At 40.2% G+C, this 22,954-nt stretch overlaps 1 protein-coding gene and 1 pseudogene across 2 annotated transcripts in view; one reads left to right on the forward strand and one right to left on the reverse strand.

Annotated features, from left to right (window-relative positions):
* Window positions 1–7,158: 7,158 nt before the first annotated feature.
* LOC100686998 lies at window positions 7,159–8,385 on the reverse strand (annotated as a pseudogene).
* A 10,490-nt stretch (window positions 8,386–18,875) lies between these two features.
* EMB (embigin) overlaps window positions 18,876–22,954 on the forward strand; it is a 49,780-nt gene continuing 45,701 nt past the window's right edge. For both annotated transcript variants that reach the window (XM_038535144.1, XM_038535145.1), the window contains exon 1: window positions 18,876–18,997. In XM_038535144.1, coding sequence (XP_038391072.1) covers window positions 18,904–18,997 — 94 coding nt within the window. In that variant the 5' untranslated portion in view covers window positions 18,876–18,903. The remainder of the gene's footprint in view (window positions 18,998–22,954) is intronic.

Genomic DNA, 22,954 nt, shown 5'->3' on the forward strand with positions numbered 1-22,954 from the left:
CTGTGAAGCAGAACTAGTCACATTCAAATGATTGGTGACTTCTAAGCCACCGAAAGTAAATGAAAAATGAAATCACATTTTTTCTATTATTGCAAGTGGAACTAAAAGACATTACTACTGGAGAAAATGGAAACCTTTATTTACCCTCCACCTAGTTTTATAATTCAGTAGACACATCTAAGCTGCCCAAGGAAGTATAAAATATTTTCAGTCATTGTGCTATTTTTATGATTTTACTAAACTGTAATTTCTCAAAGATCTGGGATTTTATGACTCTTTTATGGAGATTTCTTATGTTTTTAAACTTTCCTGTTATCTGAATTTTTACAACCTTGAAAGAACATATGCTTATGAAGAGATGGTGTGTTTACTTTGCTGTGATAAAATGGAATTATGTAATATGTACATAGTCTATTTCACAGTTAGCTAGTTCAATTCTATTTGTTATAAAATTGTCCTAGTTGTCCACTAATTAATTGACTAATCCAAGAAACATTTTTTATCGCTTTACACATATGCAAATGATACTGAGCATTGAAATTTAAAAGCATGTGCACATGCACACACATAATTTCCTGCCTTTGTAGAGCTTGCAGTCTAAAGGGATTTTTAGCTTTTTTTTTTTTTTTTTTTTTTTTTTTTAGATTTTATTACTTTTTTTGGAGGAGGGTGGGCAGGGGCAGACGGAGAGAGAGAGAGAAAGAAAGAGAGAGAGAGATTCTCAAGCAGGCTCCATGCCCAGCACAGAGCTCAGGGATGGATCTTACAACCCTGAGATCATGATCTGAGCTGAAATCAAGAGTTGGAAGCTTAACCGACTGAGCCACCAAGTCACCCCAATTTCTAGCTTATAAATTGAACCAAAAGTCTACCTTCCTGTGACATTTTAATTGCTGATTATCTATAGCAAACCAAAAAACTTATTACCTCTTCCATGAGAACTCTTTAAAAATCTTAAGAATCATCAGAACCTTCCTCATGTAAACATTATGAGTAAATCCTCAGATCACATTTCATTTTCTCCAAGACCCTCTTAAAACGCAATATTCAGAACTGAATGTAGATACTGTCTGCCAAATACAGTAAACAGTTGATATGCATTCTTTTAGAATAGTCTGGTATGTCAACAGTTTGTCACTACTATTTCAGCTATACTAAACTACATTTTCCATTTCCTTTCTTGTATGCTAGGGTGGGTCACAGGGGAGATACTTGAGAGATTGGAAAGGCAGAGAGGAAGCAACAGCTCTTTTGTAGCTCACGCATATTGTTTCCTATCTGCTGAATCACTTCCTCAGGGTGAAGAAGCATCTGAGTCTGCAACTGCTCTAGTTTGCCCTGGATCCAACTTCGGCTTCTTTTACTCCTGAGTCAAGTGTGTTTTTTAGTTCTGACAAAGGACTCCTGAAATTTTACAGTATATCCCTGTTAACAAGGTCCAAGGCAAAAAAAAAGGAGCATGGTTTCTCTGTCCTCTTGGGGTTCTGGTTTGTGCTTGTGGGTTCCAATTTTCTCTTGGTCTCCTCCACTTTACGTCAACCTTCCTTTCCCAACTGCCTACCTAGTGGACTTCATGCTTCAGCATTAGAAGCAGTGACAATCATCACACCGAGGGTGCTTAACTAGCTCCCACAATTGCACAATTCTCTGTAGCAAATTATATACATTTGCCTCCTAGTGATTCTACTTTCTTAGTCAAATGGATACAATTATTGTCTATTTAAATTTTTCTTTTCTTTCTTTAAAAAAATTATTTATTTATTTGTTTTTGGAGATGGGGGAGAGCGAAGGAGAGATAGAATCTTTAAGCAGTCTCCTTGCTGAGTGGGGAGCCTGACACAGGGCTCCATCTCATAATCCTGAGATCTTGACCTGAGCCAAAACCAAGAGTTGGATGCTCAACCAACTGAGCCACCCAGGAACATCAAAGATTTTATTATTTTCAAATTTAACTTCGGAATAATACACACACACACACACACACACACACGTGTGCATGCTCTGATACACCCCATTTGCATCGCTCCATATGCCTCCTCTCCCTTAGGTAACCACTATTCTGAATATGCTTATCATTCCTTTGCTTTTCTTATATGTAAATTCTTTAATTCTGTACATTTTTGAACTTTAAATAAATGGCATAATATTAGACAGCCATATGACAATGATGTCTTATATAAATTATTTTCTTAAATCTGTGTGTCTTTTGTTAAAAAAACATTATCTAGACAGGTGTCTGCCATCCCATACTATATTTTTCCCTTGTTCAATTTGATTACATTGATTTTGGATGATCAACATAGACTGTTGACATTAGCTTCAATCTTGGTTCAACTCTTTAACATACTAAATTTCCCACCTGCTGTGTTTCTTTCCCTCAAGTCTTAGAATATTTCTTATGTTTCCATTCAAATTATAAAAATATTAAGAGGAGAGGTTCAAGAACAGAGCACAGACACATGTTATATTAGCTTCACCTTAGTATGGCCCTCTAGTTCAATTAATATGTTGCTTTGCCATGTTAGCAAGGTGTTCTCAGCATCATTCTTATCATACCTGCTGTAATTGTTTATTTACTTATCACTCTCAACAGCTAGACAGTAATATCCTTGGTGAATGGACAAAGCCTAATTCCACTTGTATTTTCTGTGCAATCACAATTCTTGGTAGGAAATAGACACTCAGTAATTAAATTATCTATGGAATGTACCAGTTTCATTTAGAAGGACAAATAGGAATTTAAGAGATGAATAAGGTGGGAAGAGGTGTTTAGGCAGTGGAAGCAATTAAGGGGCAGGGCAAATTGAACAAGATTACTTGGTATTGTTAAATTTCCTTTAAGGAATTCATATTATAGGAACATAAATAGACAAGCCAATGATCAGACTCGGCCTTCAGCTGAGCATCTCCAGAAGTTTCTAATAACATACTATAGGAAAATGAAAATGGGACCACTGAGTCTTGAAAGAAATGTATTTTAAAAGGCATAAAGTGGGGGCTCCCTTTTCTGATCTTAGATTTGTTTTTGAATAGTTTTCAAACGAGCTAGGTAAGCCATCATATTTTTCACTTGAAAAAGAAGCTTGGAGCTATTTGAGTATTTGCTTTTGTTCACTTAAGTAAAGATTTTTGGACACTGGCTTCTTCTTCATTTCTCTCTTCTATCTTGCACCAATGGTCTTTGTTCTTATAATATGCCTGAAGGGAGTACGAGGGATGGAGGGAGTAAATTAAGGTGGGAAAGAGGGAAATGGAGAGAGAAAGGGGGAGAGACATGGGCAGAAGGAAAAGGCTTATAGATTTTCCTCCCAAATATTCTGATTCATGGACTGAATTGGATGGTACTGTAAAACTGCATTTTGGAGACATTTCCAGAATTGACGGTGATGTGCAATTAGGTTTTAAAGCCATCATCTAAGGGATAAGGTAATGTGCTGACAAACTAATGGACACACAATTGCAAAAAAAAAAAAAAATCATCTGTGAGTCTACTGTAAGCTAGTGATCTACTATTAGGGTATCAGTGACCCCTGTAAGTGGAACTGCATCAGCAAATGTCTGTTCTGGGTCTGGCTCTGGATCACATTTTACTGCTCTCTCCTGGGGTCACCTGTGAATCAAACAGCTGTCAATTTTCTGAGTTAACCCATGTTCAACAAACTGGTCATTTTCTTGAAAAGATGTTGGCATCTTAATTTCATAGTTCCTCAACGGTTTTATTTGAAATTAGAACAACTTTGAGGCATTACGAGTCTTAAAATTGTATTTCCATTGATTAATTTCTCTTCTGTATTAGACTATAGGCTCATAAATTCAATGGTATGCATGAAAGAACTATGTTAAAAGGGGTGCTTGTAAGAAAAAACAAATTATGAAGGCTGGATAATTATAGCTGGTAATGGCAGAAGGAATCTCTCCAAAGGGAAAAAGAAAACACCCTGAAAATTGGAAACTCATGTCCTTTAAGCTTATTTTCACAAGAATCACCTGGAAAATTATTCCAAAATATTCCATAACAAATGTTTAAAGATAGAAAAAGCCTAAGAAAAACAACTACACAAAATCTGAAGTCATAAAAAAATTTTGAAGGCAATGCTGATGTGAATACAATATAGAAGTGTTAAAGGGGAGCACTGTATACCCAGAGTCCTGATTTTTAGGTCAAATTAACTACAATTGATTACAGTGTTAAAACTATACTTACCTGCATTGGCTATATTTTGAGACATCTTTATTTTAAGTGGTTTACAATTATTTTCTAGTAAAATACTTTTAAAAATCAATTACTGCTTCACTAACATGCAGTTTTCAAACTACAGTGCATTTTTTGTTTTGCCTTTTGTTTTGTTTTGTTTTGTTTTTGGTATATAGTTTGATTTGAGAATGAGAGGAATTGAAATAAGCTCAGGTTTGGTCCTTGGCTGGGAAAATTAGAGTTGAATAGAACAGCTACTGCTATTTAACAGGATTATATTGCTATTTTAACAACACTAGTCAGTTCACACCCAAAAAAGTTCTGGTAATTTATAAGTTGTACATATAGCTTCATATTTTAAAGCATAATACACCTTAAATTTCACCTTTTTTTAAATTACACTTTTTCATAAAGAATTTGTACTTTCAGCCTTTCTGACTTTTCCAATTACATTTTTGGGGTTGCAGACTCAAACTGAAAATTTTGTCATATGTATGAGTTTTAAATACTATATATGAATATATGTGTTATGTACATACCTATATAGGTGCATGTATACCTAGATACCCATATCTAGATATATAGATGTGAGTGCATTTGTGTGATTTAAAATGAATTTATGTATTTTAAGGAAATATCATGTGCTTCCATTTCAAGAGGTCACTACTGTTTTGTTAATTAAAAATTTCTGAATACTCTTTCCTGCAAACAAAATAGGCAAAGTGTTTTAAAATTGTTTTGTATCATTAGATTATAATTCAGACCAATAGATATTAAATAGAGAACAAGAAATAATACTAAAAGCTGTCTTCCAAAGGGATGAAATCACCATAATATGGTATAATGTTGAGGAAATTTAAATTCTAGAGAAACATTTGGCTATAGGTATCAAGACACAATAACAGAGTGTAAAGATGCTAACCCAGTCCAGTACTCATTCTAACAGAAATGTATACAAAGTCAGGGGAATAGCTGAAATCATAGAAAAAAGTGAATTCCACTGATGATGTTCTTTGGTAATTGGCAAGAGTTTATCTTCTCTTCTGCCTTTCTCCTCCTTTGTGTATAGATGTTACCCTTTCTCCCAGTTTGTAAACTTGAGTTGATTACAGAGAAGTGAAACTGAAGGACAGTTGTCTACAATTTCAGTTCCTTGAGGAGCAGTGATATCTGATCTCACATTACTCCACTTCAAAGATAAAGGCTTTGTTGAAATAAGAAACATAGGTAGTGCAGGGTCACACGTGGGCATAATCAGTTATTTGAAAGTACTCCAGAAATTGCCAAATACTATCACATTTGTTTATTTATTTATTTATTTATTTATTTATTTATTTATTTAGATTTTATTTATTCATGAGAGACACAGAGAGAGAGAGAGAGAGAGAGAGAGAGAGGCAGAGACACAGGCAGAGGGAGAAGCAGACTCCACGCAGGGAGCCCGACGTGGGACTCGATTCCGGGACTCAAGGATCACGCCCTGGGCTGAAGGCAGGTACTCAACTGCTGAGCCAGCCAGGGGACCCTACTCTCACTTTTAAAGTGAGTTAGGGGCTAGAGTGTCTTGCTGTCTCAGTTGGTGGAGCATGTAACTCTTGATCTCGGGGTTGTGAGTTTCAGCCTTTTCAGGCTATCTCTGTGCCATTTGCTTTGCTGATGGCTCTATCCGTCCTTTTTATTTCTGGTCCATGAAGAAATTCATTGCAGAAGCTGTGAACTGAGATCTTTGTTGTTTGGAGCTATGCAAAGAAAGCTAAGAAAGTGCAATAAACTCTACTTTCTTACCCAGATTTTTAAGACTAATCCTAACTCATTTATAAATTGCCCCAAAATACATCCCATGCCACTCTTTTTTTAAGTGGGCTCTTTATCTTTGGTACTGATTTATTGGTTCTCTTTTAATATTAAGGATATTAACCCTTTATAGATGATACACTGTACATATTTTCTCCTAATCTGAATTTTGTTTTTATTTTGTGGTGTCTTTCATCATGTATAAAATTTCTTTAAAATTTTATATAGTAAAAAATGTCAGTTGTTTTCTGTATTTCTAAAGTCCTTTTCTATCCCTAAAACAATTTGTAAATTCTTCTATAGCTTTTACACAATTTATAGTTTTATCTTTAGAATTCTAATCAATTTGGAATTTGTCATTTAATATGATGTGTGTGATAAGGACCTAAATATACCTATCAAAATGGATAACACATTAGCCTCTAATTTGTTAGATTATCTTTCTCTCCTTCACTAATCTGAAATATCATATATATTCTCATGTACAAGTGTGTCTCCTTTTGTTTCTCTATTCTTCTTCATTAAACTATTTGCTTTTTCCTCTACTAATATCACACTTTTTTTTTTCCAAAAATGGTTCTTTAGTTTTCCTTGAACTATTTTTTGTTTAGTTTTGTTTTGCCAAAATTAACCAGAGTCTGGTTTATCCTGTTGTTTGAAATTAAGTACCATGATTATTACATACAAATGTGGGCCAAATGTGATAAAACAAGAACTTAAATGAAAGAAATAATATTGGAAAGGGAAAAAAAATCATAAGTAGTTGCAATTTGTGTGATTTTCTACATAGAAAATCCTGGAAAGTCAATTAAAAAAAACTATTAAAAGAAAAAAATATTTTAGTAAAGTGACCAATTTTATGATAATATATATGTGATTTATTTATTTTCTTTCTTTTTCTTTCTTTCTTTCTTTCTTTCTTTCTTTCTTTCTTTCTTTCTTTCTTTCTTTCTTTCTTTCTTTCTTTCTTTTTCTTTCTTCTTTCTTTCTCTTTCTTCCTTTCTTTCTTTCTTTCTTTCTTTCTTTCTTTCTTTCTTTCTTTCTTTTTTTCTTTCTTTCTTCTTTCTTCTTTTTCTTCTTTCTTTTTTAAAGCAAACTGGTTTTTATTCTAAACAGTATGAGGGTCTGGTGTGTGGAGGAGAGGGCTCTGCTGTACCACACTGTGACTTTTAGCAGTCAGAGCTGGGGCTCAGATGGACCACCCGCCACCGGCCAAGCCTCCTGTCCCCTGTGGGCCTGCTTGGTGAGGAGGAAGGCCTTGGGGGCCGGTGGGGTGGGGTGCCCCTCCCCTGAGGCACCAGGGTCCCCGTGCCCCACTGCTTCAGCCAGCAGTGACACAGCACCCTCCATGGGGCCTGTGGCTGCCAATGCCATTGCCTGCTCTGTAGGGAAACCCATGTGCTCCGGCTGCTGCAGCCACTGGGAGGAGCCAGTGGGCTTAGGCAGCCCTCGTGGCTCTCAGGACTCTGTGCTCTGTGCTGGCCCCTCACGAGTGAGGCCTGGATCCCTTCCTGCGGCATCTACTCATCTAGGGCTGCCCACAGTAGAGTCCCTTCAGAGAAGCTGGGCCCAGCAGAGGCCAGGCTCCCTCTGAGGAGCCCTCCCAGGTCTGTTACATGGGCCCTAGGCCTGGCAGGAACAGGTTGAGCCTTCGCTCTGGTACCAGAGGCCATGTAAGGAGGTCCAGAGGCAAGAGGCTGCACCCAACAGGATGGGTGACAGGTAGCTCGGGCCAGATCACCAGAGGTAGGACAGAGTCTGTGTGGCCAGCATCCTGCCAGGGCCCTGCACAAGATGCCCTCCTGCAGTGCTTGCAGCCTCAGCTCAGGGAGCTCCAACCACTGGAAGGCCCTGGCTGCAGAGGCCAGGCCAACAAGAGGCTTCAGAGTAGCTGCAGGAAGGATGGCTTGGAGCTGAGCGGTGGTGTCAAGTCAAGCAGCAGCTATGGCAGCAGCCACAGTGGCAGTACCCCCTTGGAATGTGTAGGTGGTAACGTTGCCCTGCCAGCATGGCCTGGTGGACAGGCATGTAGCCATAGCCACCAGCTGCACTGGATACCTTGAGGCCTGCCAGCAGCACACCTATTAGCCCAGCAGCCAGGGGGAGCAGGGCAGGGGCATGCAGGAGCCTCAGTGTGCCCAGGTAGCACTGCTGCCACCAGCCTAGTGGGGGCAGGAACAGCAGGCTCAGGAGCAGGCCAGGTCTGGCCGTGTACCCCAGGGCCTGGGCCAGCAGCCAGTGAGCCTGCCAAGGGTCCAGCAGCAGCTCTGGGGCCAGGGTAAGACGAGGGCCACCCCCACCAGCCACAGGTTGCTCAGCAGCAGCGTCAGGATGGAGGAGGCAAGAGGTAGCGCTGGGGACAGTAGAGGGTGTGTGTGGGGGGGATGCTCTGGCATGCAGAGAGTGGCTGAAGGTGTCAGGGGTGGTGTTGGGGCTGTGTGTTTACTGGGAAGCCCAGAGGACAGAATGAGAACACAAGGATGGGGAAGATTCTTTCTGAGTTATGGAGAGTTGGGGGGGGGGTGTCCCATTTTTTTTAATTTATAGAAATAACAAAATACAAACATTGATTTTAAAATACCTTTAACAAAGACAAAAACAGAAACAAAACAATGCTTGAATTATATACTCATGAATATATTTATTTATTTTAAAGATTTCTTTATTCATTTTAGAGACAGAGGAAGAGTGTGCACATGTTCACATGCCTGTGAATGGGGCGAGGGGCAGTGGGAGAGTGAGTGAATCCTCCAACAGGCTCCCCACTGAGCATGCTGCTGGATGTGGGGCTCCATTCCATGACCCTGAGATCTTGACCTGGCTGAAATCAAGACTTGACGTTTAACCAACTGAGACATCCAGGCATCCCTTTATGAGTATATAACTTCTCAGGACTCAATAAAATGAGGGTAACAAAATGGAGGGGACTCAGTATTGCAAAGATGTCAATCCTCCCCAAATCAATCTATAAATTTAATATATAAATAGAAGCAATTTCTATTTAAATTCCACTTAAAAAAAAGCCCACAAGTTTTCTTTTCTTTTACTTTATTTATTTATTTATTTATTTATTTATTCATTCATTCATTCATTCATTCATTCATTCATTCATGAGAGACACAGAGAAAGGCAGAGACATAGGCAGAGGGAGAAGCAGGCTTCTTGCAGGGGGATCCCAACGTGGGACTTGATCCCAGGAACCCAGGATCATGCCCTGAGCCAAAGGCAGATGCTCAACCACTGAGCCACCCAAGTGTCCCTAAATTCCACTTTTAAAAGTAATTGATCAGGGTTGCCTGGGTGGCTCAGTCAGTTAAGCATCTGCCTTCAGTTTAGGTCATGATCCCAGGGCCCTGGGATTGAGCCTCAAGTTGGGCTCCCTGCTCAATGGGGAGTCTGTTTCTCTCTCTCCCTCTGCCCCTCCCCCTACTCGTGCTCTCTCAAATAAATAAATAAAATTTTTAAAAAAGCAACTGATCATGAGAGATTGATTAAAAAGTATCTGTAAAGTACAAAAGCTTTTAGTAAGCTAGGAATAAAGTAAACTTCCTTTGTATAATTATGAGTATCTATCAAAAATTGTATTTTCCAGTGTATATGACCAGCCCCAAGGTCCCCAAAAACATTTAAGATAATCTTCAAGTGGGGGTGCCTGGCTGACTTGGTTGGTGGAGAATGTGACTCTTAATCTTGGGGTTGTAAATAGGAGCCCCATGTTGGGCATAAAAATTACTTAAAAATAAGATCTTAAAAAAAAATACTCCTCAAGTGAAGTTCAAAGTTAGAAAAATCCCATATGTGTGCTCAGAGCAAGTAAAATAAACTTTTAATCCCCACAGCTTGAACAAGAATAAACAACAAAGACCTCTAATACCCAGGGAAAAGATTTCTTATGGAAAGAGAAACCAACAAAAATTATATTTAACAGCAGAATACTATAGGATTTCTAAATAAAGTAAGAAAATAAATTACACTTCTATTGCTTTTTACAGATTTTTTTGATGAGTATCATATATTTTTTGTAATTTTTTCTCATCCTAGGATCTTCCTTCCTTTTCCCATATTTCCCTTTTCAATTTAATTTACTCTCTTTATTTTGAGGACTTTTTTCAGTAGCTTGCTGAGCAAAAGTATGAAAGGGAGATAATTTTTTTTGAGATAGCTCATACTTTAACATGTTTTTATTCCATCCTCATATTTAGTTGACATTTCAGCAGGGCCTACAACACTTCCAACACTAGGTTGGAAACATTTCCCTTCGTAATTTTGGAGATGTTTCTCTTCTATTAAGAATATCAAACCCATTCTATTTTTTGAGCAGTTCCATATCCCCTTCTATACATTTTTCTCCTTATCCAGTATTCTGAAATTTCACAGTGATGTGCTTTGATGAGTCTATTTTCATTCAACTGGGAATTTGCTGGAAACTTTCAGCTTGCATTTCTTCAGTTTTGGTTAATTTTTCAACTATTTAATTGTTGATTTCCTCCATTTTCTCTGTTCTAGCTATTATTTGGATGCTGGGCCTCCTGGACTAACTATGTAATATTATTTTTTTTTCTCTTCTTATAGCCATCTCTTTGTCCTTCTGCTTTACTTTCTGTGAGATTTTCCTCAACTTTATTTTCCCAAACTTTTTTCATTTATTTTATCATGTTTTAAGATATGATCTTTTTCCCCTTAAATGTTCTTTCTCATAATAGCTTGTTCTTTTTTTCATAGATGTAATATCATCTTTTAATCTGGAAAATTTTTATGATAATTTTCTGTTGAGATTTCCTGTCTCTGTATACTTTTCACTGGTAAGTCATGTTTCTTCTGTTTTGGTTTCTCTTTCCATATTAAATCTTTTTCTTGGGTGTTTGGTAATCTTTTGTTATTCTTGTTCAAGATTGTAGGGATTAAAAGCTTATTTTAATCATTCTGAGGAAATATGTGGGACTTTTCTGACTTTGAACCTCACTTGAAGATCATCTTAAATGCTTTTGGGGGCCCTTGGGTTGGTCATATACACCTGAAAATATTCTTTCAATCTCCTATCTGGAAAGTAAAGGTAACAGCCAATTAGTAAAAAGATAAAGACTTCCAATTATGGATTTAATAAGTCATGGGAATAAAAGTTATAGCATAAGGAATATAGTCAATGGAATTATAACAGCTTTATATGGTGACAGATGGGAGCTACACTTATGAGCACGGCTTACTGTAGAGAGTTGTGAAATCACTGTGTTGTACACCTGAAACTAATGTAATATTGTGTGTCAATTATAGTCAAATTAAAAAAAATAGAAAGAAAAGGAAAAAAGAAGGTTCTTAGCATCCAGCATTCAGTGTGTGGGAGCACTGATCTTCTTATTTTTAGTAAAGGACCTATGCAGCCAGCTATAGAGGCAGAACCAACTTGTAAAGGCACACTGAGTCTTAATGAGGGCTGTACACATCGTTTAATTCTCTCCAGTAGTCATCCAAAAATTAGTAATTTTTGAACAATGGGCCTGCATTTTAGTTTTGCTCTGGGCCCCACAAATTAAGTGTCCAGTTCTGAGTGCCCACACCCTCAAGTCTGCAGATCCAAGACTAAAGACCCTTAGTTGTATTCTCTTTAGTTTCTTTTGAGGGTGAGAGAGGGGCCTTTTCCAACAGCATATAATTCAGGTGGGGATCTCTTTCTAAATTAAACTTCACACAATTCCCTTTATTGTAACACTGCTTTTTACCCTTCCTTCCTCTCCCTCAAAAAGTAGCTTGCCTAAATCTAGCTTTGCATGGGCACCAAGTTCAGAGCATGTGGGCAGCTGATTTTCCTCTACCAGTCCTGTATATGTTGACCACAAAATCCACCAAAAAGGCTCTTTATGAAGAGTGGGGCAGGGTCTTTCTCCTGAATGCTAAACCTACATTGTGTGTCCAGGATAATAGTCTGGCACTAGCATGCCTCTCTATGGTATTGCGGTATATAAGGGGAAGTATTGGCCAAATTGTGCCTTTCTTTCCGGTGATCACATCCATTATGACTTTTGCCAATAAAATTTGTTCCTCAATCCATTTGAATGACTTGGTAGCATTCATTCCGAGCTCCAGTGCACAATAAGGCACAGCTCCAAATTGGATGCATTTTGCACAAAACTACCTCAAGAAAAAAATATCACTATTGTGTAATTTATAATAATAGTAGCAATAACAACAAAAATCACTACAACAAACATCCATATATTTTGTGGTTTGCAATACTGCCAAAATATTTATTTTTATCTTTACAACATTGGCAGATATGTACTATTTCCCTGTTTTGTAAGAAAGGAAACTGAACTTTGGAGTGGTGATTATTTCTAAATTCACAAAAAGATTAAGTGGTAGTGCTTTGGCTCAAAACCACTGCCTTCAAATACCCTTTTAATCCATGTGAATCAGCAAGGCTGTCCCACCCACACACAGAAGTTTTTCTTTCTTTCTTTCTTTCTTTCTTTCTTTCTTTCTTTCTTTCTTTCTTTCTTTCTTTCTTTCAGGTTTTTCTTTTTCATGTACTATCTCCATTTTTCCTACTTTTCTACATTGAAAAGAGCTACATACACCTTCTGCCCTTCCCTTTTGGTCAGAAGTTCTTTAACAAAACAAACCTATGTTTATTAGCTAAACACTCTCCTTAACAACCATTAATTTTCCAGAATAAATATAAAGCTGCTTTGTATCAGAACCTAAACCCAGAGTTACTGCTTATTGATTTTGTTCATCTTCAGAAAGACATTTAGAGACCATCTAACATGTTGTTAATTCTAAAATAGAATATGCTTTCTCTGCAACAGTTTAATGGAAAAAAAAAATGACATCACTACAAATGGTCAAATATCTGGTCGTAGAGATGAATTACTTTTATCTAACTTTTAATTCTTATTTTTTAAAAATTTAAAGAAAAAATTACAATGTCACAGGAAATAATATATTGGTTCTATTCTGAGATAAAAGTCTGTGCATAAAGTCAAATATTCAGATAGAAATGGAAACTTTTAAATCATTTATAGTGAAAAATGTTCTCCCTCACCATCTCACCCCCAACATTGTAAATGTTGAGATAAAATTTTAGGGATCAGGGCTTTGACATCTTGATTTGGCCTTCCTCAAATTGCTTCATCTCTAAAATGTGAACATGAGCTGGATCTCTTAAGATTCAGTCTAGTATGAAATCTTTACTTCCACGGATCCCTGGGTGGCTCAGTGATTGAGCATCTACCTTTGGCTTAGGTCATGATCCCAGGGTCCTGGGATTGAGTCCTGTGTCAGGTTCCCCTCAGGGAGCCTACTTCTCCCTTTGCCTATGTCTCTGCCTCCCTCTTTGTGTCTCTCATGAATAAATAAATAAAATCTTTAAAAAATAAATAAAGTGGGATCCCTGGGTGGCGCAGCGGTTTGGCGCCTGCCTTTGGCCCAGGGAGCAATCCTGGAGACCCGGGATCGAATCCCATGTCAGGCTCCTGGTGCATGGAGCCTGCTTCTCCCTCTGCCTATGTCTCTGCCTCTCTCTCTCTCTGTGTGACTATCATAAATAAATAAAAATTTAAAAATAAATAAATTCTTTACTCCCATTAGGCATATATTCAGCTTATTTGGCATATTCAGATTATTTAATTTTCCTTCTTATTCATGTGTTTGGTTAGCCACTCCTCCCTATAATCCTAACTAAACATTGTCACTTCTTTGAGGTAGCTTGAAATATGAGAAACAGGAATATTAAGCAAATAATAAACAATTTAAATGACTGGTTAGCTTATTTCAAAAATCAGAAATGATATAAAATTCTAAAATAAAAGACGGCTGAAAATGACAGGAAGATAATTCATAATTATTACCACTAATTTACATAATAATTTTACATTTCTAGAGAGTAACATAACATGTTAATGTTAATTTATATTAACATAAATTTCAAACGTAAAAAAGAGAAAGCAAAAAAATATATAAGATGCCTTTATTTTTTTCTTGAAGCAATGAAGGCTTCTCTAGGTAGACAAAAACAAAAGTCATTTTTTGAAAGGACTGGTTCATTTGACCATATAACAGATAATTTTTAGTGATAATGTTCCAAGACAAAAGGCATACTGGGAAAAATTATTACCAAAAACTAAATAGTGACAAATGATGGAAGCAAGTTTGGATTCTCCTGACCTCTCTCCTTGGCCTTCAGATGGCTGCCCTCTCTTTGTGTCCTCACATGACCTTTTCTGTGTGTGCGTGTGTGTATGCATGTGTAGATGTGTGTGTGCACTCTTCCTTTGGTGTCTCTTCCTCTTTTTTTTTTTTTTTTTTTAATGTAGTCTCTATGCCCAGAGTGGAGCCCAACACGGAGCTTGAACTCATGACCCTGAGATTAAGACCAGGCTGAGATCAAGAGTTGAACTCTTAGCCAACTGAGACATCCAGGTGCCCCTTTTCTTCTTATTATAAGGATTAGTCATATTAGATTCTGGGCCTACCCATATGACCTCATTTAACCTTAATCATCTCTTTAAAGGCTTATCTCCAAATACAGTCATAATCTAAGCTACTGAAGGATAGAGCTTCAACATAAGAATTTGGTATGGGGCAGGGGCTGGATACAATTCAGTCCATTATACCTTTGTTCTGGCAATGGAATCCTTTTCTTTTCCCATCAATCTACTTCTCGTGCCAACTGACAATAGAGTATCAGGATCTGGTCTTTGATTCTTCACCTTTATGTTGGGATGCCCAGAGAGTTGATTCAGTCACAGTGCTAGTTGAGTCACACAGCAAAAAGTCTGTATACTTTTAAGCCATTTCTAACTGGGTGGCTAGCAATAACTTGTCTCTATGCCAAAGGGACTGCTAAACACAAAACTATATTATAATAAATCCCTGTGAAATGTATCCTTAACTCAACTTCCTCTTAACAGGATCTCAAAAACATTCACAGCATGCCATCTGACATGTGGGAAAGTGAGATGCAAGAGCAGTTGGAGTAGAAATAAATGGTCATATTAAATAATTCCAGTTAAAATGTTTACTTTAGCAAATTTTGCAAAAACATATGTTAAATGAACATACTACTAGTTCCTGTCCCAGAGCCTTAGAATGTGCATCTGTACAAGCCAGGGATCCAACTTCCCCTTCTAATGAGCCAGGCCTCTTTCTGGGTTGAATGGGGTATCTACATTTGAAAGGAGTACAGAGTATTATTAAACTGGGGAGCATCTGCTTTTGTTTCAAATAATAAGTATAAAGAAAGGTTGTCTGTCGGAGTGGGGAGGACGGGAGTGGATATTCAAGGCTTCTTGTCATATTTTGAAAAACTTTCTATATTTGGGAAGATTTTCACATTATGAATCCTGCCTTCTCCCATGGAGATCAGAACTCAAACACTCAGCCTCTTTTGATGCTAGCAGTCAGCTGTGTGCTCTAGCCTTGGACATTCCCCAGGTGAGGGAGACTGATGTGGAGAGGACAGAGGAGCAGAGCAGCAGAGTAGCACTCTCTTTTGGGTGGTGAAGTTGGCAGCAGGGATTGCAAGGGCCAGTTGCTGACACATAGGTGACCTCAGGGATGGAAGCAGTGGTGGATGCAGGGCATTGAGCCCCTGGGTGTCTCATGTTTGATAGGGGAGGCCTCAGTGGTATCTATATTTAGTGAGTTCACTATATGAATTCTGGTGCTCTTGAAAGTTTATGCTTGGGTCTGTTTTTTCAACCATCTCAAGTAGTACCTAATAACCTTGAAGTGCTTATTTTTCTGCTTAAACAAGCCAGACTGGATTTTGTTGTTTGCAGCATCTGTACATGACATTTTCCATATGTAAAAAATGCTCACCCCAACTTACAATAAAACAAATATAAATTAAACTGTAAATGCGTGCTTTTTGTCAACTATGAGATTGACAAAGACAGAAATTTTGATTTGTTGACGTTGATATAGGGAAACAGGCCCTCTCATATTTTGCTGTTTGATATAATGTTTTCTTCAATAATAATTTTTTAAAATTATATATTGCCTTCCCTAAGAGGTAACCTATATCCCCATTATCATCTTCACAGCTTTCTAGGACACTGTCACACACTTTTCACTCAGCAACAGCATATATCCTAAAAGAAAAAAAAAATCCTTTGTATCATTATTCTACATATGCAAATTTTAGGGAAAAAAAAGAAAAAATGTAATTCCTAACTGATTCTCTAAAGGGTAAAAAAACAGAGCATGCTAGAAATACTTTTTTTTTTTTTTTTAAGATACTATAGGAGGTCCAAAGACTTATGGAACTATTTTGAGGTACTGATAAGAGTTATAATGGAGTTGGGAAAGAAGATACAATCACATAATGAGCTGAATACTAATAAAATATTTCAGTGTAACTTGAAGCCAACAATGAAGATCAAGTCACTAAGCTATCAATTATTAATTGTCAAATTAATCCTAGGGACAATATGAGTTCAGAGGAGAATGTTTGGATAATTTATTTGGGTGACACGAGTTACCTGAAAATTTAGTGGCTTAAACCCAAATGTGTGGGCCAGGGGTTCAGGCAGGATTCAGCTGGGCAATTCTCCTCTGGTGAGTATCAGCTGGGACCATTGCGTGTTTCTGAGCTGGGGGCTGACCTCGTTTGAGGCTCTGAGAAGAGACTCACAAATCTAGCCCCTTCCTGCTTTTTGGCCACCCCACATAGCATCTCACTGTTCCTGTCCCTTTATATGTGGTTTGAGCTTCTCACAGCATGTTGATCTCAAGGTAGTCATACTTCTTTCCTGGCAGCTGTCTTGTAAGAACAAGGAGGAAGGAAGTGAATTCTCTTGTGGTTTGGATCCGGAAATTCACAAAATGTTACTTTTGCAAAATTCAATAGATCAGAGAAGTCACAGAGACCACCCAGCTTGAACAGAGAAACCATAGGACCTTCTTTCCCCCTCAACACATCTCCTGATGAGGACAGTGTCAAAATATCTGTGGCCATATTTAATTCATTGTGCAACTAAGGGTCAGTTTGAACCAGAAAGGTTAGGAAGAGCCATACAAGTAAGGTGTAAAATATAAGCTGGTTTTAAAGAATATAGAACACTTGAAAAAATGAAGTTGGGATAAGGCCAAAAATATTAAATATCTAAAAATAAAACAGCAATGGGGAAAAGATATTCCAAATGCTTAGCAAACCAAGAATTAAATTTCTTTCTCAATTTATTTTGCTCTAACAATGCAACTGACCATGGGAATTAGCCTCAGCTTGGGCAAGTCACTTTTCGCTACTCGTGAACACATTGAGTCAATGGAGAAGACGATTTTTCTTTAAATGATGTCAGCTCATTTGAAGTATAGTGAATTTGAGATTATAGGACCAACTGGGGAAGGTCAGTCTTCAGCTTGTTTGAACAGTGAGAAGTGCTCACTGTTAAAACTCCAGAGGTATGGACAAATGATTATAGTTAATCCTGAGATAGGATGCAGTGCAGCAAGATAGGGGTGTGATTTAGCAACCGTGGATCAGGCAATTTGGGTTTACAAGTCTGATCGAAGTCCGAAGAGTCATGATGTAAAATTAATATTACAAAGTTTTGTTCAGAAAGGGTTAATCATCATAACCATAATTTTATACTAAGAAGAGGCTTTCCTGAGGTTTGTAGTTCATAGATAAACTCTCCATTAGTGTGTGTATGTTTTGAACCCAGTGCCTGACAGTTGGCAGATATTTAATATTAATCAGATATTAATATGCTCACTGAATTGTATTACTCATATTCTCTTCACACCGATTTAAATAATCCACACTCCTCTGAAATTTTGCCTGTGTAACATTAAACCAGAAACAGGCATATTTTAGTAATAACGACCAATTAAAAATTAACCTTTCCTCAGGGAAGTGAGCATAGATAGCTCTTGCTTAGCATGTCAGCTTTCAAAATCTGTGCCTGACATTTTCTTTCAATTTTTTTTTTTCTTTCTGGCAGTGATGTATAATGAATTTGTGAATATCAAACCTGGCACCTTAAAAAAACAAAGGAAAAGGGAACGAAACTTAGAAATGCTTTTAAAAAAAAATCAATGTGTTATCACACCGTGGAGAAACATCAGATCTTACTGCTCTTTTACGTTAGAACATAAAGATTTCTGTGTTCTCTGCGGTCGGGAGCCCCGCAAGCTCCAAGGCAGGGCCCTGCGGCCCGGAGCCAGCATTGTCTTCGGCAGCCTCGGAGTTGGAAGGAGGTCGGCAGGCTCGTGCCGCTCCCGCAGGGTCTCCTTTGGGTCCTTTGTGTTTCTTGACCTCTAGGTGGCTCCTTAACCGCTGTAGGGCTAAGCAAACAAAAGGAAAAGAAAAACAGATACTGTGGGCCCTTGGGATTCGGAGACCTCAATCTAGAAAGAGCCGGTGACCCTTCAGAGGCTGGAGGGCAGGCGTGTGCGGCCCGAGGGCACCTTCCCGCGGCGCCGCCCGCGTCTCCTTAGAGCCCCAGGCAAGGGCCGGGGCCTGGGGGGGACAGGGGGAGGGGGAGGGGGAGGGGGTCCCCTCCTGCCCGCGGGCCCCTCAAAGCACGGCAGGGAGCCCTGCGCGCGGCGAGCTGCGGGCGAGCCTGGGACACGCGTGCCCGGGGGCGTTCGGAGCCGGCGCGGGGAGGGGCTGTCCCGGCCTCGGCTGGGCGGGCGGGAGCGCACGGCCGCGGGCCCGGAGCGCGGCGCGGAGCAGGAGGGGCGCGGCGGGGCCCGGCACAGACGCGCGCGCCCGTGGGTGCGAGCCCGGCGCGGCCCCGGGTCCGCGTCTCTCGGGGCGGGGAGGGCAGGCGGCCGGGCCCCTCCCACCCGCCCGCGGCCGCGCGTCCCGCCCCCGGCGCTGGCAGCGGGCGCCGCGGGGCCACCGGCGACTGTGCGCAGAGGCTCGGGCCACCGACGGCGGGGCGCGAGGACCGCGGGGACCCGACAGCGCCATGCGCGCCCTGCCCGGCCTGCGGGCGCTGCCGCTGCTCCTGCTGGGGCTCCTCGCCGCGGGGCGCGCGGGCCGGGCGGACGGCGAGACCTCAGGTGCGAAGGCCCCGGGGCGGGGCGGGGCGGGGCGCGGGCAGGGGCGCGGGCGGGGCTCCGGGGCTCCCGGGCTCCGGCGCTGGACCCTGCAACCCGGCGCGCCCCGCGAGCAGGGCGCGGGGCTGGGAGCGCAGCGTCTGGGCGCCCCGGCGAGGATGCGGGCGGGAGCAAGGTGGGGCCGCGTTCCGCCCAAGGGGCAGGATATCTGAAAGCCACGCTCCCCCGCACCAGCTCCGCTCTCTTGAACCCGCAGTGGACTTAAAGATCGCCCCCAACCCCCGGTCCCCGTCCGGCAGGCGGGTTGGCTTCGAGGATGTTTTCGAGACCTGAGTGGAAATAACGACACAACCGCAGCCTACAGCCCGGCCCGGCGGCCAGCCCGAGCCGGCAGCTCCGGAGAGCGGGCCCCGTGCGGCCTCTCTTACCCCACGGGCTTTGAAAGTGACGTGTTTGTGGTTATTGTTTTAATTGTTTAAGGCACTTTCAAAGAGGGATCTTCGTGCGGAGTGTTGCCAAAACCAACACCGAATTTGCCGCTTTAGCTTCGCTTGTTTAGAATTACTTTTTGTGCAGACAGTATTTCAGCCAACCTACTTTCTAATGCAGGTTTTTTTTTTTTAAGATTTTATTTATTTATTTATGAGACACACACACACACACACACACACACACACACACACACACACACACACACAGGCAGAGACACAAGCAGAGGGAGAAGCAGGCGCCACGCAGGGAGCCCGATGTGGGACTCGATCCCGGGTCTCCAGGCTCACGCGCTGGGGCTAAACCGCTGAGCCACCCCGGGCTGCCCTAGCACAGGTTTTTGTGTAAAAATGTTCAACGTGTTAGCAGCCAATTAGGGCAGTTGCCTGCCAATCAAGTCGACAAATAGTGCCTATCAGCAATTAAAATTAAGACATTATTCTAGACAAGATTTTCAAACTTTCGTAGGAATTCACTTTTATGAGCTTGTAGCATGTAGAGTTTTTGTGACATGAAATGGAAATATAATCAAAGGATAAGATTACTTGATTTTCATAATGTCCTTTAAAAGGCCCCATTAACAACTTGAACAAAATATTTTGGGTTGCTTCAGTTACTAAATTTCCCTGCTCCACATCCTAGCCGTGTCCCCTCTTTTTCGTTCATACTACTTACAAAGACTAGTCAAGGACTTTTTACCCCTGGAGCTATTCCTAAATTCACTCCTTTTTCACTTAAGACTCTTGCAGCTCTGAGGACCACTGCATTCTGGTTGAGTTCTAGAACTGTCGTTCTCCACTTGGCTCTCTTAGGATTATCTGGAGTTTTAAAAAAATTGGTAGCTGGTTACTGCCCTCAAAATTTTTGATTCAGCTGGCCTGAGATTTAGTCTGGACATTAGGTATTTTAAAAGCTCCCATGCGATTTTTAATCATGTGATCCCAAGCAGGTTGAAAACCACTGCTTTAAAATTATAATGGCCTAGAGAGTGCCCTATTGGGCAAATATTTATACTGTTGGTAGCAGCGAGTCACGTTTAAATTGACATTCAAAGCAGACTTCTAAAGAGAAAAAAAAAGCAGGAAACAAATGAAAGTGGAATAAGTGAACAAAGTTGCAAATAAATGGGATGATGTATGTAGGTATAGCAAGTGTCTGTGTATGTGTAGGGTCACTCTTGGCCTTTTAGCTCCCCTTAAGTTAAAATTGTAGAATGATGTGCTGTATGAAAGGCATGAAGTTAGCATCTCATTTTAAGGCAGAATTAAAAATTGTGGGGTAATCTTATCTCATTTTTATAGACTCTGTACAGATCTCTGTGAGATCAGTTTCCTCTTTGCTGAAGACTGTTATGAAGTTTATGGCTGTTTTGTTTCTAGGTGCTTTGAACTACTTGGAAATAGGTTCTATAAGCCTAAGACTTTGGGCCAAATTTTAATAATAAAAAATGGTTATAATTTATCGTATTTGTTATTTAACAACTATGTGCCAGGCATTGCACTGTGCAGAATACAACCCTATGGGTTAGCATTTACTGTCTCTGACTTTTGTTTTTTAAAGAGTATAATTTTTTTTTTTTTTATGATAGTCATAGAGAGAGAGAGAGAGGCAGAGACATAGGCAGAGGGAGAAGCAGGCTCCATGCACCGGGAGCCCGACGTGGGATTTGATCCTGGGTCTCCAGGATCACGCCCTGGGCCAAAGGCAGGCACTAAACCGCTGCGCCACCCAGGGATCCCTGTCTCTGACTTTTGGATGAGGATCTTGGAATTTATAAATTTATTTGTTTAGTCTGACTTCAGCACCTGCTTTCTTTATTTTTAAAAAATTTTTAGGGATCCCTGGGTGGCGCAGCGGTTTGGCGCCTGCCTTTGGCCCAGGGCGCGATCCTGGAGATCCGGGATCGAATCCCACGTCGGGCTCCCGGTGCATGGATCCTGCTTCTCTCTCTGCCTCTCTCTCTCTCTCTCTCTCTGTGACTATCATAAATGAATAAAAGAAAAAATTTTTTTAGGTAAACTCTGAGCCCAACATGGGGTTTGAACTCATGACCATGAGATCAAAGGTTGCTTGCTCTATCCACTGAGCCAGCTAGGTACTCCCTCCAATGCCTGTTTTCTTAAACACAATACTCAGTTCTCTCTCTGAGATAACTGGATATGTCTATGAAAGTTTGGAACCACTGACAGAGTACAGTGTGTGGATATAAATGCTTGATTTGGGTGAAGGGCGTGCTACCATATTTGGAATTCTAGAATAAAGTTAGGCACAAGGACTCCCCTTAATTCTTTTAAGCTGTTTCAATTAAGAAAGGTAAAATAACTTTATAAAAGCAGATATTAGATAAGTGGGAATATTTAAACATCGTTATTATTACTCTGATATAGAACAAATTGAGGGAATGGCTGATGTTTATCTTTTGAAAAATGTGTTTGCAGGGGAGTCACTTGGAAAGATTATTTTTAGCTTCTGGAGGACATTGCTTATACACTCTCTTGATCAACCACTTTCTAGAGACACTTCCCATCCTACATACACACACAGCAATTGCCTAGCAATAAATATTTATGAGAATAAATATTATTCAAGCACCTACATGCTCCTGACATTGTGTTAGTCTATGTCTAAGTAGAAAACTTCAGCAGTGTTTTAGCAGTTTCGAGTCATTTAAACTGTTTAAAGGAAGAGATTAATTATAACCTTATCTTTAATGGAGTTGTATTTGATGCACTGAAATTGTGACCCTAATTTATCATCACATTTAAAATTATGAAAAAATTTATGAAGCATTAGTTTCAACTGGCTCTTCCTGTTCTAGTTCTTTTGTTCCCACTGCTTATCCCCATCTCCTTCTCTTCCTTCTGGGAATGGGTCCTATAGTCATTAGGTTGGGGAATGTAGGGAGGCAACCTCCTTTGTGAAGGAAGCCAGAGGGTCCCAGGTCAGGATGGCTTCCAGGTAGGGGAGTGGCCTCATGTGGAGTATTAGAGCCTGAGCACAGTGAGGTGGGCCCTCTTGCAGAGGGATGGCCTACATCTGGGCCTCAGAACTGAGCAGAGTGACAGGCACTTTTACACAGGGGCAGCCCAACATTGTGGTGTCTGATCCTTATCAGGGGATGTAAGTAAAGCATGCAGAAGACCAAGCAGTGGAGGATTTTGGAGCCAGAGTGGATGAGTAAGACATTTCTTTGGGGCCAAGAGTGGCACTGGCAATGGGAGACTGAGCAAACAAGTAAAGCCAACAACAATAACAGGATCCAGGTTTTTCTCTAGAGAAGAAGAAAATAAAGAAAGGGGTAAAACTAGCGTGAACCTTGTGGTGTTTGGATTGCAATTGACAGCATGAATTCATGACTTCAGATCTGTCATTATCTTTCGTGTCTCTTTCTATTTAAACAGATGCATAGCTATAAATGTGTATATGTGTAAATATATGTATAATGCATATATATGTCCCATATTTATATAT

This window comes from Canis lupus, chromosome 4 (assembly GCF_011100685.1).
Source record: "Canis lupus familiaris isolate Mischka breed German Shepherd chromosome 4, alternate assembly UU_Cfam_GSD_1.0, whole genome shotgun sequence".
In the NCBI taxonomy this organism is placed as follows: domain Eukaryota; kingdom Metazoa; phylum Chordata; class Mammalia; order Carnivora; family Canidae; genus Canis; species Canis lupus.